At 37.1% G+C, this 16,703-nt stretch overlaps 1 protein-coding gene across 1 annotated transcript in view; it reads right to left on the bottom strand.

Annotated features, from left to right (window-relative positions):
• LOC149927420 (atrial natriuretic peptide receptor 1-like) overlaps positions 1 to 7,710 on the bottom strand; it is a 29,946-nt gene extending 22,236 nt beyond the window's left edge. The window contains exons 1-4 of the mRNA XM_090157851.1: positions 7,026 to 7,710; positions 2,939 to 3,168; positions 2,746 to 2,880; positions 577 to 715 (exon numbers count right to left, since the gene is read on the bottom strand). Of these exons, the coding sequence (XP_090013977.1) occupies positions 577 to 715; positions 2,746 to 2,880; positions 2,939 to 3,168; positions 7,026 to 7,710 (1,189 nt within the window). The remainder of the gene's footprint in view (positions 1 to 576; positions 716 to 2,745; positions 2,881 to 2,938; positions 3,169 to 7,025) is intronic.
• Positions 7,711 to 16,703: the final 8,993 nt, after the last annotated feature.

The following is a 16,703-nucleotide window of genomic DNA, read 5'->3' as shown; positions in this document are numbered from 1 at the left end:
TCCATTTAAATTTATTAACTGCTGATGAAAGTAAAATCTAAAATAAAATTTTTGGCCTTAAAAAGTCAGGGAAAATTTCTTAAAGTGGTCAGGGAATTTGAATCTGAAAATTTTGTGGTAACCCTAATTTAAGTTATTGTCAAATTTACAAACGAGCCAATCAACGCGAGGGGTACTTTTATGTCCCGCCTTTTGGGTCAAATTGTAGCTTAAAATATCTTGTTTTGATTTCGACACTAGCGACATCTGTTGAAAAAAAGAGCTACTTCACGTCGAGTCGACACTTGTTTTAAGGAAAGCATGAGATACCGAGGGGATTCGATTTTCTTAGGGGAGAAAGAGCTTACGTTTCCAGCCAGGAGTATGTCCTAGGTTTCCAGCATGAGGGGAGTGGGAGAAACGCTAAAGTCGCCTCAAGATAGTCGATCTCCCGAAATATTAATAAATTAATTATTCATCAAAGAGATAAGATTTGAAATTGATAGCCATTCTAATAATACCCTTGAATATAATATTTTTTAGTAATAAAATATCTCCTAAAGAAAATAATTTCGAATGAAATCACGAACTCAATACCTGCCATAATAGTTTTGTTCCATAGAGATCGGGCTAGTATCGCTCCATCCATGGGATCATTTCCGTTTGCTAAACTATTGTTCAGAGCATAAGCGTATAACTGAATACTGTCGTAGAACGCTCCTATGATTGGATTTACCTGCAAAATGATACGTCAGCGAAAGTACACTATTGGTTCCCTTTCTTAATCTAAGCTTGGACAAATACACTAATGGGCCCGAAGCATATGCAAAAAAATAATTCTTGCAATTAGTATTTATTCAATGGGCAACGATTTTGCCATGGCAACGAAAAATGTATTAGACAACATAAAATGGATATTGTCCCATTAAAAATAACATGGGATTTTGACCGATTCCCTGTGAAAAATTTTAAAAAATTGAAAAAATTTTAAAATACCAAAATTATAAAAAAATTGTTAAAAATTGACGAAAAAAATCAAAATTGATCACATTTTGATCAATTTGAACCAAATGGGTGAAAATGAACCGATATGGCTTAAAGGGAATATAACCTCTGGTATTTCGTCGCCCTCCGAGGGTTCCAATATTGTCCGCTGCCTCCCATGGCTTTTCACACTAGCGGCGCTGATAATCGCTGATTGTGAAAGGAATAAAGGAAATTGATGGGGTCTTCCATAAAGAACGCGTTGGAGGTTCTATTCCCTTTAAATAGGAAAAATTTCCATTTTATGTTGTCAAAAACATTTTTCGTTGCCATGGCAAAACCGTTGCCCATTGAATAAATTCCCTTTAGGATTTTTCAAGTTACACGAAGGTCTACCAATCCCTCGAGTTTGAACGAAATCGGTGTGTAACACCTCGGGTCGTCTCCTTGTTAGAGTAATACCACTTATGCTACTACCGAGAGAATCGCGTGACAAATATTAGTAAATGCTAATTTTTAAAATTTCTATGTAAGAGTAAATTCAAGTATAAATGGTAATCTTAAATCTACCGTAAAAATTAAAATCCTACAAAAAATAAAACGTCGACCAGATATACTAGCATAGGCTTATGATACTAGTGAATACCACCTAGGAGCAACAAACACAAGGAGAACGCAGCTAGCCTTTAAACACGCTAACGAAGGGTTGTGTACGAATTTCATTGGACGAGCGTCACGAGCCTTTACGATGAACGTTTTACGGGCGGGGGGAAAGACAATTTCCGAATTTTCCCCTTCCGACGGCAGCAGGCGCTAAAGCGTCTAGCCAATTAAAAATGTACACAAGAAAATCCACGACTTTGGACGGGTTGCGTTCTGCTTGTGTGGGGTGTTGTGTTTGTTGCTCCTAGATACCACTAACATTACCATAAGAAGTAATGTAAATATAAATAAAAAATCTAATTTAAAAATGGCTTTTTTCTAGGTTTTGTCATTCAATCTTTTGAATTGTATTTTTTAAAAGACTTCACACGTATCAAATAAATTTGACAGGTATATCTACGTTATGTTCTGTTATTTACGTATAAATTATATTACCAGAAGAAACAATATTCTCACGAACTAACAATATTAGGCTTATAATTGCTCGTATTTAAGATATGGGTGGCAGTAGGCGGTGGGGCGGTCGGCCCTGGGTGCCACCCGTTTGGGCGTGACACCCCACCGTGAAAAAAATAAAAACTTACACAAACTAGAGACTAGTAAGTAGCGCACTATGATATCCGCCCCGGGTGTCACCCATGCTAGCTACGCCACTGATGGGTGGTAAATTTTGCAAAATTGTACACTGTGGCGCTCATTGAGTTGGGCATATTAATCTAGAGGTCCAATCAAAACGTCGGATTTCCGTATTTCGCGAAACAAGTTTTTAAAAAATAAGAATACTGCCGTCTGCTCCCAAATGACGAGAAAACTTTATCATTCTACCCGTGGCGCCGTCTATCTCTCAATGGTTCGTTCAAATAAGACGCGTTTTCCGGCAAAAATATATATTTTTTAAATTATGGATGGCGCCACGGGTCATATGATAACGTTTTCTCGTCATCTTGGAGGAGACGGCACATTCGTTATTTTCAAAAACTTGTTTCGCGGGGAGCAGATTTGATTGGATCTCTAGATTAATATTGCCAACTCAATGGTGGCGCTACCGTAAGTCCGTAAAAGAACCGAGTGCCATCAAGATTCGGGTCCAATAGCTTATTCGTCCACGATCTAATTTACTTCGCTTTCGTCTAAGAGAGCCTGGTACTTGTTATGTCCGATTAAAATAACTTCCCTGACGAATTCTTTGTATCTTCGGGTGGTTGGAACCCTCACGGACACAACCATCAGAGATTCGTACATTTCTTTCGCTTGCTAAATGTAAAATCGATCAATAAGACTATCCAAGTGGTGATTTTTTGGTGATAATTACCCGGTTTTTCTGATCTCCTTCGACAAACCATGAGAAATCAAAGCCCGATTTCTTGTCTTGAATCAATTCTAAAGATAGAAAAACAAACTCCCCGTTGCTCATTCCTTGCTCGTAGGCTTCCAACAGCAGAGATCGAACCACATCTCCTCTCGCGATTAGAATAAAAACTGGGGACGCGCATTTTTTCGGTGAGATTTCGATACATCTCAGAGACGTTTCAAAAACAACATCTATATACCAGAAGGATGTAATATATCTTGAGATAAATAGCCATCTATTTCGGCAATTGTTACGCGTTTTAAGCAGCGTTCAGACTATGTGAAAATATTACGTTTGCGTCGATCATGGCGGTTCTTTCGATTTCTTACACCGTTCAGACTTCTCAACAGAAACTTTAAATTTTCGCGCGTGTCGTTTACATTTTTGCATTTCGTTGCGCTCAAAAAGTTCATAGCAGACAATTAGCCTTATGCCTCATCAGCGCTGACTCTAGGTAGTGGCGACCTTTAGAACCATCGAAATACTATAACCAATCAGAGGTGGATAAAACATTATTTAAATTTTTATGCCGTTATTACTGAGCTCTGATTGGATGAACAATCACTTTTTATGTTAATCTATGTGCAAGGTTGGTTCCTTTCTGAACAGTGAAATGAACGAACCGACGCGACCAACATAACCGAAACGACACGACCGATGCTAACGTAATATTTTCACATAGTCTGAACGCTGCTTTAAACACGTCCCTTTTAGAAAAACCATAAGTAATAATTTACATAATAATATGGAGTAATTCACTCTGTTTGGCGGAAAAATCGCACCATTGGAAACCACCCAACAAGGTACACGTTTTTATATTCAATTGTCTAGATGGATCGTTTACGAATTTGATTTGACCCCGGTGTGTATTCATTTACGGAACGGGGGTATATAAATCTTCAGTGCGTGACCCTATACGTCAAAATTTTTGTCCAACTGGAATCAAGACACAATCGGTTTAAATCCCATTCTGTTTGCATCAAATAATTTTGATTCAATCAATATATAGTTGAATTGCATATAAATATTAATTGGATGCGTGGTGTCGCCAGGGGGCAGGTCAGGTATGCTATGGCATTCATTTCCATTTTACAGAGGGGTCATTCCAGGACAGATTTTCCCACTTGTTCACCCGACCATCGCCAAATTTCGTGAAAACTTGTATTTAGGGTTATTTCGGCCGTAGAAGTCGATTCTGAAATTTTCATTACGATTGGTTGAGCGGTTGCTGAGATACAGTGTAGTTACATTTTTGAAAATGACATTGAACCCTACCATTAACCTTTTTTTTTATCTCAGCTTCTACTTAACCCAAAAATTCGAAAGAGGGCTCATTTTAAAGGAATTGAAGAGCGCAATGTAAATAAGCACTTAGGATCATGCTTTATATAAGACAAAATACAATAAATCAAGTTTTAAATAGTTGACCTTTGACCCTGAAAATAGCTCATTTTTAATTTTCAAAATTTAGTTTTTTCCGCATTCCCTATACGCGCTTTAGTTGCAGTCAAAAAACTGCGGGGGTAATATTTTTTGTTTTTGAGAAAAAAAAATATTTTGAATACCCCTCCTTAAAAATATATAGAAATTTAACATTAGAATACCACACACGACCTTATGGTTTTTGGTCGAACATTTCTCGGCTTCCCATTGGTCAAATTAGATCGGGTCAAAATTGCTTAGACTTAAAATTAAACGTAGAACACATTTCTAATTGGAACCATTTTTATAATCCTAATGGTTCTCGAGATAAAATTTGAGTGACCTTGAAGACCTGGTTCAAGGTCATTGACATTTGTCCCCCTGCACCCACTATGTAACCTGCAAATTTAAAATTCTTACTTAAAATACATGTTGAGTAATTGGCTCTGTATCGTTTTTTAGTTAACACCCTGTATATATTTTTTTAAATTTCTATATATTTTTTTAGGGAGGGGTATACAAAATATTTTTTTTTCTCGAAAACAAAAAATATTACCCTCGCAGTTTTTTGATTGCAACTAAAGCGCGTATAGGGAATGCGGAAAAAACTAAATTTTGAAAATTAAAAAGGAGCTATTTTCAGGGTCAAAGGTCAACTATTTAAAACTTGATTTATTGTATTTTATCTTATATATAGCATGATCCTAAGTGCGTATTTACATTGCGTTCTTCAATTCCTTTAAAATGAGCCTTCTTTCGAATTTTTGGGTTAAGTAGAAGCGGAGATAAAAAATGGTTAATGGTATGGTTCAATGTCATTTTCAAAAATGTGACTACACTGTATCTCAGCAACCGCTCAACCAATCTTAATGAAAATTTCAGAATCGACTTCTACGGCCGAAATAACCCTAAAAACAAGTTTTCACGAAATTTGACGATGGTCGGGTGAACAAGTGGGAAAATCTGTCCTGGAATGACCCAGAGGCCCCCAGATTCCACGAAAAGTGGCCTGAAAAACTAAAATTTGACGAAAACCTTTTGGGATAATTTTTAAATTTCTTAAAATTTTACTGAATTTAATTTAATACGGGGAGCGTAGATATTGAAATTTTGAGGATGAAATAAAACTAAGGAATAGAAATAGAAATAAATTTTCAGACACTTTCATTATATGCATGAATATATTTTATTTTAGAATTTATTCATGCATACAGGGTGTTAGGGATAAGAGTACCGAAACTTTCTATATGCATTCTATGGGTCTATATGAGTAAAAAATGTCTAATAAACATGGGTCCTAAAGTGCTTCGTTTCAGAGATATGGGCTCCCAAAAAACTATCCCAAAAACACCGGACACAGTCTTAAATCTGGCAAGCAATATTCTTCCTTGAACCAAATTGTTTTCATTAAACTATCAATTGTTTTTCATCCGTGAGGTGAGAAACTTTAATAACAAGTGGCAAAAGTTCATTAATGTCCTTTCAGAAGTAAAATGAGTTTGAAGACAAAGCAATTTTAATTTTATTGACACGGTTCCAAATAAAATAAAAACATTTTGTCGTTACGAACGATTTTAATTATCAAAATTTAAGTTTGTCTAATTTCTCTTAGCCGTCTATCTACAGACTCAAACGCCAGTCGATCTGACACCAGTCTTTTAGGAATCTACTGCTGGTTGAATCTTTGAGCTTCTAACCCAATTTTCTTGAGCCCGTCCGTGCAATAAGCGTTCCTAGTTCAATGTGCCATATTAGCTACAGAACGAATTAGACAATTTTAATCCAGTCCTTTAAAATTTTTATGACATTTGTATCTTTAAATTTAATAATTAAAATCGTATCACTAAATTAAAATGGCTTTGTCTTCAAACTCATTGTACTTCAAAAAGGACATTAATGAACTTTTGCCACTTGTTATTAAAGTTTCTCGCCTAACGGATAAAAAACAATTGATAGTTTAATGAAAACAATTTGGTTCAAGGAAGAATATTGTTTGCCAGATTTAAGGCTGTGTCTGGTTTTTGGGGGTAGTTTTTTGGGAGCCCATATCTCTGAAACGAAGCACTTTAGGACCCATGTTTAATAGACATTTTTTACCCATAGAACGCATATAGAAAGTTTCGGTACTCTTATCCGTTAAGCCCCATTTTCATGCTGGCTGGTAGCGGATAAAAATCGTCAAAATTCGCATCCGCCACTCGCAAGCGTGAAAATTAATCTAAAATATCTGTTTGAAACAAATCGACGCGGAAAGTGAAAAAGTGTGTAGCGGAAGCGGATTTTGTCGATTTTTACCCGTTACCAGCGAGCATGAAAATGGGGCTTAACACCCGGTATAATGAAAGTGTCTGAAAATTTATTTCTATTATCATCAGCATGAAGATCCACCTTCGTTTATTACTTAAAACTATGGAACCTTGGGAAATTGGTCTACCTTAACAAGATTCCTGGCTCCGCCACTGAATTGGATCCAATTTAAAACATTTTGCAAAAACAACAATAATAGGTGAATTGGGATCTGAAAGAATTATGGATAGAATTTTGCAATAAAATGGATCCACCATTTTTGTACGGGATACTTATCTCGTAAAGATATATTACACTAGACACTTCTGATCATACTTACTTCTAGCGAGACCTCGACATTCTTCAAAGATTTTGGCATATTTCCTGTCGTGAAATCCGTTGCGTACGAAACTTCGATAGTTTATGTTAAGCTCGTAATCGGTTTTTAATTTTAACGTATCGGCCAAACTTTGACTGACCAGTCGCTGCTGCAGGTCCGTCTCGTCGGATATGACCGCCACGTGATGCCAATCGAATTCCATCAGAACCAACAGGAGGAAGTCGGTGACCCGCGAGATCGAGAAGGACAGCCGCGTAAGAGTCCGGAATATTTTCTTATTGGAAAAAGAAATGTCGATTCCGCCCGCCGTGAAAACAGGTAGGTTCCAATAAGACGCCATACGGCTCACTTGGTCAAGGGCGAAACTGCAAGCGGGTCCCACGAAAGCCGTCACTTGGTTTTGCTGCAAATAATACTCTTCGGCCGCGAAAACGCCCGCCGTGTTAGAGATACAAGAGCTGGAGTCGTTCCTGAAGGTCAGCCTGAATTTGATGTGCGGGTACAGAGCCGAGACGTCCCTCTGCGCTATCTCCAAAGCCGGTCGGATGGCTTCCAAATTAAGAGGTACTTCCGAATGGGACACGAATATCGCGACGATGTGAGCTTCGAAGCTGTAATTCTGGGCCCGAATCGCGGATATTTCCCAGACGCATATTAGCAACGGAAATAGAACGGCTGCCTTCATCGCGACTGAGGTGGAAACGTTCGCGCGACTGAGATCAAAATCCTGATGCCACTTTCTTCGGAAGTTATTTAACACTGAAAGAGTTCCGTTCTTCTCGAAGAGGAGGGAAGTACCAGCTTCCGGATGTCATTAGAAATCGGAAATGGCCCAATCATTTCAACTCTAGCCCACTATTATGCCCTTCTAGCTATTAGCTATTAGGCTCTATCGGCTACTGAATCAATCGAAGTATACCACCCTTAAGAGCCATTTTTTATTATTGGCAACAGCCATTTATCGCTACATGTCTCAGCTAACATTAAATTCGATCTACTACGACCTTCGATGTTGACTTAGAGATAATCAAGCGCGCTTGAGGACCAAAATGGCCTTTACGGAGGTAAAATATTGGGGTAAAGAGTCCCTATGGGTCTCCGATATAAGCGCTATCTTGGTTTTGAGATCGACTAAGGTAAAAGGCATAGCTCAATATTTGAACTTTTTTTCTGGTCGTTATTCCATTGGTAAATGTTAAACAAAATTAAAAGACATTAGGCTATACCGAATTTGTTTGAGAAGATATTACAATGAAGTTAAACGCATTTGCTAGAAAATAGTCGACCTGGGAACATTTTGATGAGTTACTATATTTCGTAATCATGGAAGTCATGCGAAGACAATCAAAAAATTGAACTAGAAATTAAATGACACCAAAGCGTCGTTATTTCTAAAACCTTAAATGAAATTATTTATATTACGTAACTCACGAATTGATTTCAGACTTATCTCTCTACGAAAAGTAAAAAAACATCTTTTCATTGCATACCGTAATAGAAACATTCTCCAAATTGTGAACGAAAAGATCCACGTGATGCCAAACAAAGTCTTTAATAAATGTTCTACGCGTGAAGAGGTCAGACGGCAATGTTAAAATATTGTTTGAATAGTCGATCGCTAATTGGTCAAGGACGGAGGTAAATAGCCGCTATCGTAACTCGGTAACCCTCTCTCATCCCGCCATAACTGCGGAGGAGCAAGAGGCAAATCCGGACGAACGGTTTTAGGATGTCGGAACTGAGCGAAAGTAAAAATTCCATCTTCAGGACTCCTCCTCCACCGCTTTCGAAGCTGCGGAATCGATAATAATGGGCCAGGATCCTGCGGCATTGGTTTGTTCGAATGGGGCTTCGAATTGAAGGTGGGCCCCTCTTAATTCTTTTAGGGTAGGACCACTCGATACTCCGTCCCGTTATAATCCTATAATAGTTTGGTTCTTTGTTGCGGCTTGTATGAACTATACATGTGAATTGGCCTTTTCGCCGGAGTAGAGTAGAGTGAAAGATAAACGAACAGTGAATGGTATTTAGGAGAACAAAGGCAATGTACAGAATAGGCTACGTGTTTTATATAGCCTTATATTAGTTTTGTATGAAAGTAAACTCTGGCGATTCTCGGATCACTAATCAATCCACCTGAGAGATAGAAATAGAATTGTAAACGTATATGTTGGATAATACCTACAAAACAATATTATAAATCTATAAGATCAGGAAACTATATAGGTATACACTTGGAATGTCTAAGGAAGATTTTTACGGCCTTGATGAAGCTCGTAGAAACGGGCGTGTCTTAAAGCGGGAAAACTCACGAGAAAAACTATCGCGCCTCGCTACCCTAATTCGACGAAAACTCGTCATTAAGCCTAGTCATGGTTATTATATTATTAGCTTACCTGATTATCTCTTTTATAACCATACAAATACCTGAAATTAGGTTTCGCGAAGAACATTATAATTACTTCAAAATATTTAGTACGATAACAAATTGAGTTTTTTAAATCCATTGTTTTATAAGCCTTTTTTGCGCGGGAAGATCGCCTATTTGTTACCATGACGACGCATTCTTTTCGCGTCAAACCTCTAGCCAATGAATTTGTAACGTCGTGTTCCGTCTTATACTTGACGTAGTTAAGCCCCGCCTATTTCTCGACGCGCTTTCGTATCACCGTCCCAATGGAACCTTAGTCATTCGAAGTTTCTATAGTTTCCTGATAAGATTTATAAACAAAACCTATAAACCCTATTTATTGAAAGGAAGCTTTAAGATAACGTTTCTTCCTTACACGGAATTATTTAATTCTACTTCGAAAATATGACTTTGTTGAGACGACTTTTGGTGTAGCTCCTAATCCCTCCAAGAATAAGCTCCTTTCCAATGAAAAAAATCAAATCCGCTCGGTTCCTCATTGGTTCCCTATAACTGCAGTCATCCAACGCTATTGAAGCACACGTGGGTGACGTTTTTCCTTCCCCCCTCTCTTGCCATAGGGTGAAAATTCGATCTTGTGGCCCGTCTTATGTAGTCATTTTCCCTAAGTAGAAATAAATATGTTCTTGCCTTAGAAGATATTCAGAAATTCCACGTCATATTATCTTTAAGTAGCCATTTTTTATTTAAACACTATTTATTCCAAACAGAAAATGAATAACAACTTAAAGTAAGTGAACACTTAAAGGAAATATTCTCAAAATCGAAACATCGTCTACAAACACACGCAGTTATTGGTTTTTAACGTGAGTATCGCCCCCCCGGAGCTTCCCCTTTTTCCGACGCCACTGCTAGGCGTGCATGGAGTGCTACGCTCGCCACTGGATACCGGCACCCCCGGATGTCTGGGAAACCCCCCCCCCGAAGAAAATTTTCTGAAAGAAACACTGTACGAGGGGTCGCAAAATCTTTTAACTCTCTCTATGGTAAATTAACATTGAAATACCAAAATCACTTCAAAAAGTAATGATAATATCGCCAAACTCACTACCAAATCCCGAAATCCCGTACAAAATAAAGGCAAGTGTCCGACCCCTCGGGCGGATATGTGAATTTAGGAAATCAACCATAAATAATGATATGTTTACTCTATTTACCATAAATTTTTTTTTAATAAAGCGAAAGAAGGCGCTGTATACCGACGTATCTTCTTCAGCAATCGATATTGACAGACATTGCGTATAGCAAAAAGTAGGAGCCCCGGGGGGGGTGGACCTGAGGGAAATACCCTTCGCAAATATTTTCCTGGAGGAATGGTAACTAATTTCATTAGTTTTGGACAGATCGAAACTCCAAATTGACAAGTTAATGGTATTAAAAGCTTAATGAAACAAAAATTGACACCCAACTGGAAAAGTTAGCTCTTTTGGTAATTTCACGATCCGCGCTACGTCTTTGGTTTATAATAAATATTCGATTTTTTTTTAAATTATACTTTAAATTTATTAACTCCAACCTATTTTTGTATTGATTATTAACTTAAAACAATCTAAAAATATCTAAAGGCAAAAAATATTTTAATATTGTCGTTTTTATTTCGTTGCCTTCCCCCAGGGGGGGGGGACGAAATATTGTAACTGGAATCTATGTCGTCGTCGTTGTCGTCTGGACCAGCGAGTAGAAAAGCACACAGCTGGTAAACGTGCTGATTTCTGAGGGAGAGAGAGATACTTATGTGGGGGAACACGTGGCTACAGTCTTCGAGCGGGGGCACTTTGGCAGGGCCGGCCCTACCATAGGGCGAACGGAGCGGCCGCTCCAGGCGCCAAGTCTCAAGGGGCGGTGGGGCACCTCAGTGGTAAAGGAAAAAAATATTTTGATATTAGGGGCAAGCAAGGGGGGCTCCATAATCGGATCTCGCTCCATCCTAAAAATTGATTCGGGACGGCACTGCGTGACTTGGGAAGGGGTACACGACTGGCGGGTGAAAAGGGAGGGGGCCTCCAGCGATGTCTCCGAGGGAGAGCTAAACACGATTTGAGAGCGTAGCCGTCTATGTCTAAATATACACATTCAGCTAAATATTAAATAAATGTTACTTAGGTTTGTACTAATGAAACTAGTAATATCATTTAAAATTAAAACATATCAACAAGAATGTATTTATTTATAATAATAATAATCAGCTAGGCTAATACCCAAGGCACCACCTTAGGCCTAAGTCATCAAGTGACTTTTGAAGCCATTAATTCAGGTGGCCGGGTTACAATGCGTAGGAGGGTGGTAGCAAGCCCTGCATGCCACGCGAACGAGCCAACAGCTCCCTACACTAACTATTACCGTTAACCTCGACAAGTTTTTATGGAAGGGGAAACCGAAGACCTCGGGGGAAAACCCCTTAAACCAGTGGGGAGAGAACTTGCAAACTCTACGCAGAAGGAGTTGTTCCGAGTTTTCACCCAGTGCCACAAGCTGGGAGAATGAATATGTCGAGATTATTTTTAGCATTTCTCCAATTCCAGCCGTTGGGGCCCCCGGTATGCTCCTCCGCTTTAATAAAATCAAATAATACTGCAATCTCATTGGTTCTTAAAACTTACGTTTTTCGACGAGATTAACGCTGCTGCAAGGACGCAAAAAGTAAGACCGCCTCCTTCCCCCCCCCTCCCCCTCTGCGTGACGGGGTTAGGGTCTCAACGTGTCCGTCGATAGTCTCGACATATTCATTCTCCCTGAGTATAAATAAATACATTCTTGATATCAAATTAACTAGTAACTTGAGTTCTTTACATGTTTACAATAACTTCATACCAAGGCTTAACGTAAATTATCAAAATTAAATATATTCCAACTATTTTCCTGCAATGCGCTTTATTTTGCTATTTGCAAGTAAATCGTCCAGTGATTTCAATTATTTTTTACATATTTTTGAACATATTTGCAAACACTGCCGTGATTTCAATTGTTTTGACAAATATGCAATTTGTTTATTTGAAAACCAAATATGTTAGATTATTTGATATTCGAAATACTATTTGGTATTTGATCAGTTTGCCCTAAAATATTCGACCAAATTATTTGACGTTTTAAATATTCGTTTTGATATTTGACGTGCCTCGGAAATAAATATTTGATATTCGATTCGATCCTCAAAAAATGGTATTTGCACACCTCTATCCGTGGTAGCAGTATATACTCTTTTACGCGCATTTTCCCTATAACCACCATCCCACACAACTTCATCTATGTGGTGGCCGCCATGGTGTTGCTACCTCTAATGGTTCTACGCTTCACAATTCTATCCCCAAGCATTAAGTCGCCATAGGAAACCAGGGTTAGTTGTATTTCATAACATATCATTATTTCAATATCATATTGCGAATAAAAGTTGACATTAATGTGATATTTTGAAAAGACGTCTACAATCAAAGAAATAACGAGGAGTACGCTACTAGCGGTTACTTAGTAGGAGAGTACCCGAGGTGTTTATTGCCGATTTTGTTCAAAGTCGGGCGTAATGTAGACCTATATGAGATATGAAATTTCCCAAAAGGAGACGTTGCACTACCCATTCTATTTGTCATGGCAACCAAAAATATTTTTGACCACTTTAAACAAAAAATCCTACGAATTTAATTTAATTTGAAAATCTCGAAATGGGTAATTTGGACCGCATTTGGGTAAATTTCTTCAAGTTTGGGTAAATTGGAACCTTTTTGGTGTAAAATTATAACATTTTTGGTGTAAAATTATAACATTTTTGGTGTAAAATTATAACATTTTTTAGGTAAAATAAGGAAAAAATATTATTTTTGTTTTAAGTGGTCAAAACAATTTCGGTTGCCATGACAAATCTAATGGGTAGTGCAACGTCTCCTTTTGGGAAATTTCATATCTCATATAGGTCTACATTACACCCGACTTTGAACAAAATCGGCAATAAACACCTCGCGTACTCTACTTGTTAGTAGGCGCATGCTGGAAATATGTCTTTGATTGATATCTGGGGGACTCCTTTACTCACTAAAGGATTATTTTTATCAAAAGCACCAAATTACACTCTCGTTTTCTGTCGGTCCAAATAGTTTCAACAGTTTTTATAGAATTTTAGTTATTACTTTATAGGTTGATTTCACTAGCCTAACATTTCATTTAACGTAAGATTATTGAATTTGACGTAAGCTTATTGAATTTAACGTAAGCTTATTGAATTTAACGTAAGCTTATTGAATTTGACGTAAGCTTATTGAATTTAACGTAAGCTTATTGAATTTAACGTAAGCTTATTGAATTTAACGTAAGCTTATTGAATTTAACGTAAGCTTATTGAATTTAACGTAAGCTTATTGAATTTAACGTAAGCTTATTGAATTTAACGTAAGCTTATTGAATTTAACATAAGCTTATTGAATTTGACGTAAGCTTATTGAATTTGACGTAAGCTTATTGAATTTAACGTAAGCTTATTGAATTTGACGTAAGCTTATTGAATTTGACGTAAGCTTATTGAATTTGACGTAAGCTTATTGAATTTGACGTAAGCTTATTGAATTTGACGTAAGCTTATTGAATTTAACGTAAGCTTATTGAATTTGACGTAAGCTTATTGAATTTGACGTAAGCTTATTGAATTTGACGTAAGCTTATTGAATTTGACGTAAGCTTATTGAATTTAACGTAAGCTTATTGAATTTAACGTAAGCTTATTGAATTTAACGTAAGCTTGTTTAAATTTAATAGGATTTCTAATGTTTCGCCGTGATAAAGGTTGGCATTTTTTACGCTACGAGGGCAAAATAATATCGGAAAAGTCGACTTTTTGGCGTTACCATAAGTATCGTAATAAATAAAAATATGACACTTCCTATTCATTGAATGATATTTTTATACACTAATACGCATATAAGAAGGGAGAAGACCCTTTTACAGGGGTACCGCCATTGTGTGTACATTTTTAATAATCTACTTGTTACTAGATGGCGCCATCAGTTTGCAATCCGAAATAACAAAAATGATAATATCCACGAAAGTCTAATTTAAATTGTGGTTATTTAAAAGCTGAAATTTTGTATAACTATATTTTCTAAAATATTTTATATAAACTTTCAGCTTGAAATAGCACTTAAATCATAGAATAAATATAAAAATTTAATTTTTTTTTTCAAATTTTGCGCCAAAATATCCCCGCTGGTGTCAACTAGTGTAGAAATACGAAATAAAATTTTATACTCGATGGCGGTTTCTAAAGGTTTGTTTCCCTGTATGTAATATGTGAATTGGTGTATTGAGTCTATTTCGCCAATGGCTAGTTAGCTACATAAATCATTGTGTGGCTAAGGACATACAACTCTTATCCGCGAATTGCTCCTCCAACTTCTCAAAACCAAATAATATCAGTTTGAAGGTAAACTTATTCACCGTAAGAAAAATCCAAGAAAGTTCCCAAATTTTAAAAAAATTGTTAATGAGTTAACCCCAATTAAACTAGACCTTATTTCAACGTTGCGAAGTACAGGTACAACACCCCCATCCGCGACGTAGGAACTGGAAAAAGTCATTCCAAAGTTATATAGCTCATCAACGCAGCGAGAAATATTCCGAGTTGACTGGGAAATCCCCCTCCGGCGGATCGTTGAACCTAATCGAGAAAAAACGAACAGGATTTTGCCATTTGAGTTTTCATAATTTGCGTGATTATTTTCAACCTTTTAATGGTTGCGTTCGCATAAACAGAAGAGCCAACAAGGCGTATCTATCAACGCAGCCAAGGGGAAAGATACGCGAACTAATCCTCAAAGCGAACAAGATTAACGAGATTCACCATCATATAAAAATACTTTTGTTTTGAATTTACAGAAACTGGCTTTAAATGTAGATAAAACCCGTTATATTTCGATGACTCGTGTATAGAATGTTCGTCTTTCTACACAGATCGACTACAATGTTTGTACAAGAATGTATTTATTTTATATTTTAGGATAATGACTATGTTGAGACGAAACGCGGACATCATGGTCTAAGTTATCAGTTAAAGTCACCAGCGTGTCTTTAAATCGCGTCGGAAAACGTCAATGTTTGGGAACCAATGAGATACCAAGCTGATTTTGTTTTTTTAAGGGGTAGGAGCTTAGAATTGTTTCAACATTGTCATTCTCCCGAAGTAGAAATAAACTCTTCTTTGGATTAACATGAAGGTTCATCTAGAAATAACAAATTAATTAATAATACTAATAATTATCAGCTAGGCTAATACCCAAAACACCACCTCGGGGCTTAAGTCATCAAGCGACTTTTAAAGCCATAAATACAGACGGCCGGATTACAATGCGTAGGAGAGTGACGGAAATCCTGTCATGCCAGCGAGCCAACACCTCCCTGCACTAACTATTACCGTTTACCATAATATTATCTATACTGTTAATGTTATTCAATTGAAATACGTACCTTCGCGCGATCCCGTTAGTTTTTTAAAATTCGTTTTGAATGAAAAATAGTGCATATAGCGAAATATACCATAATGTGGATTTCTAAAACTATTACTTACAGAAAATATGGTTTATAAATAAGTACCTATCCCTAAAAGGTTGAATTTTTACCTCGTTACGCCGGGTACACATCCTTGTTTTCTCGGGAAATTTTGCGTTGAGCCCGCGAAGGGTCTTGATTCTTTGTAATGTTCTAAATAGAAACTTCTCTCGTAAGATATATTTCATATACTTCTGATTACACTGATTATTTATAGTTTATAGAAAGTCATACCCTTTGAAATTCTGGAAACACCTTCACGGATTTTGGTACGTTTCCAAGTTTATTTTGTTTGATCCTTTGTTCAATAAATCACGCGAGAAAAAAATCACTTTGGTTTCTGGCTGCGCTTGTAGATTAATATACGCGGTTTCCTTATGCACCGCCCCAGTTACTTCCTTTAATCCGCGCAAAATCATGTTCGAAAAATTCTATAATAAAGAGGACCGTTATCCTCGAGAAGATTTATAAGGAAGACAATAAGAAAAACACTTCTCAGACCTTTTAACTTTATTCCATCTTCCGTGATTTGTTTTTATAAAGGGCAGCCGACAATTATCGGGTCGCGGCAAATTACGGGGGCCTTAATTTCGTCATAGCCAGGACTTGGTAGATACTATTGAGCTATAAAAATTAGTATGGCAATTCTAATGGTTTTTAAATTAAAGCTTTGTGGGTCATCGAAATAATTTTAACCTTTGTCGGATGGTTAATTCGTTCTG

This window comes from Leiobunum rupestre, chromosome 9, assembly GCF_980474605.1.
Source record: "Leiobunum rupestre chromosome 9, qqLeiRupe1.1.hap1, whole genome shotgun sequence".
Taxonomy (NCBI): Eukaryota; Metazoa; Arthropoda; class Arachnida; order Opiliones; family Sclerosomatidae; genus Leiobunum; species Leiobunum rupestre.
This window is presented reverse-complemented; position numbering and strand designations above follow the sequence as displayed.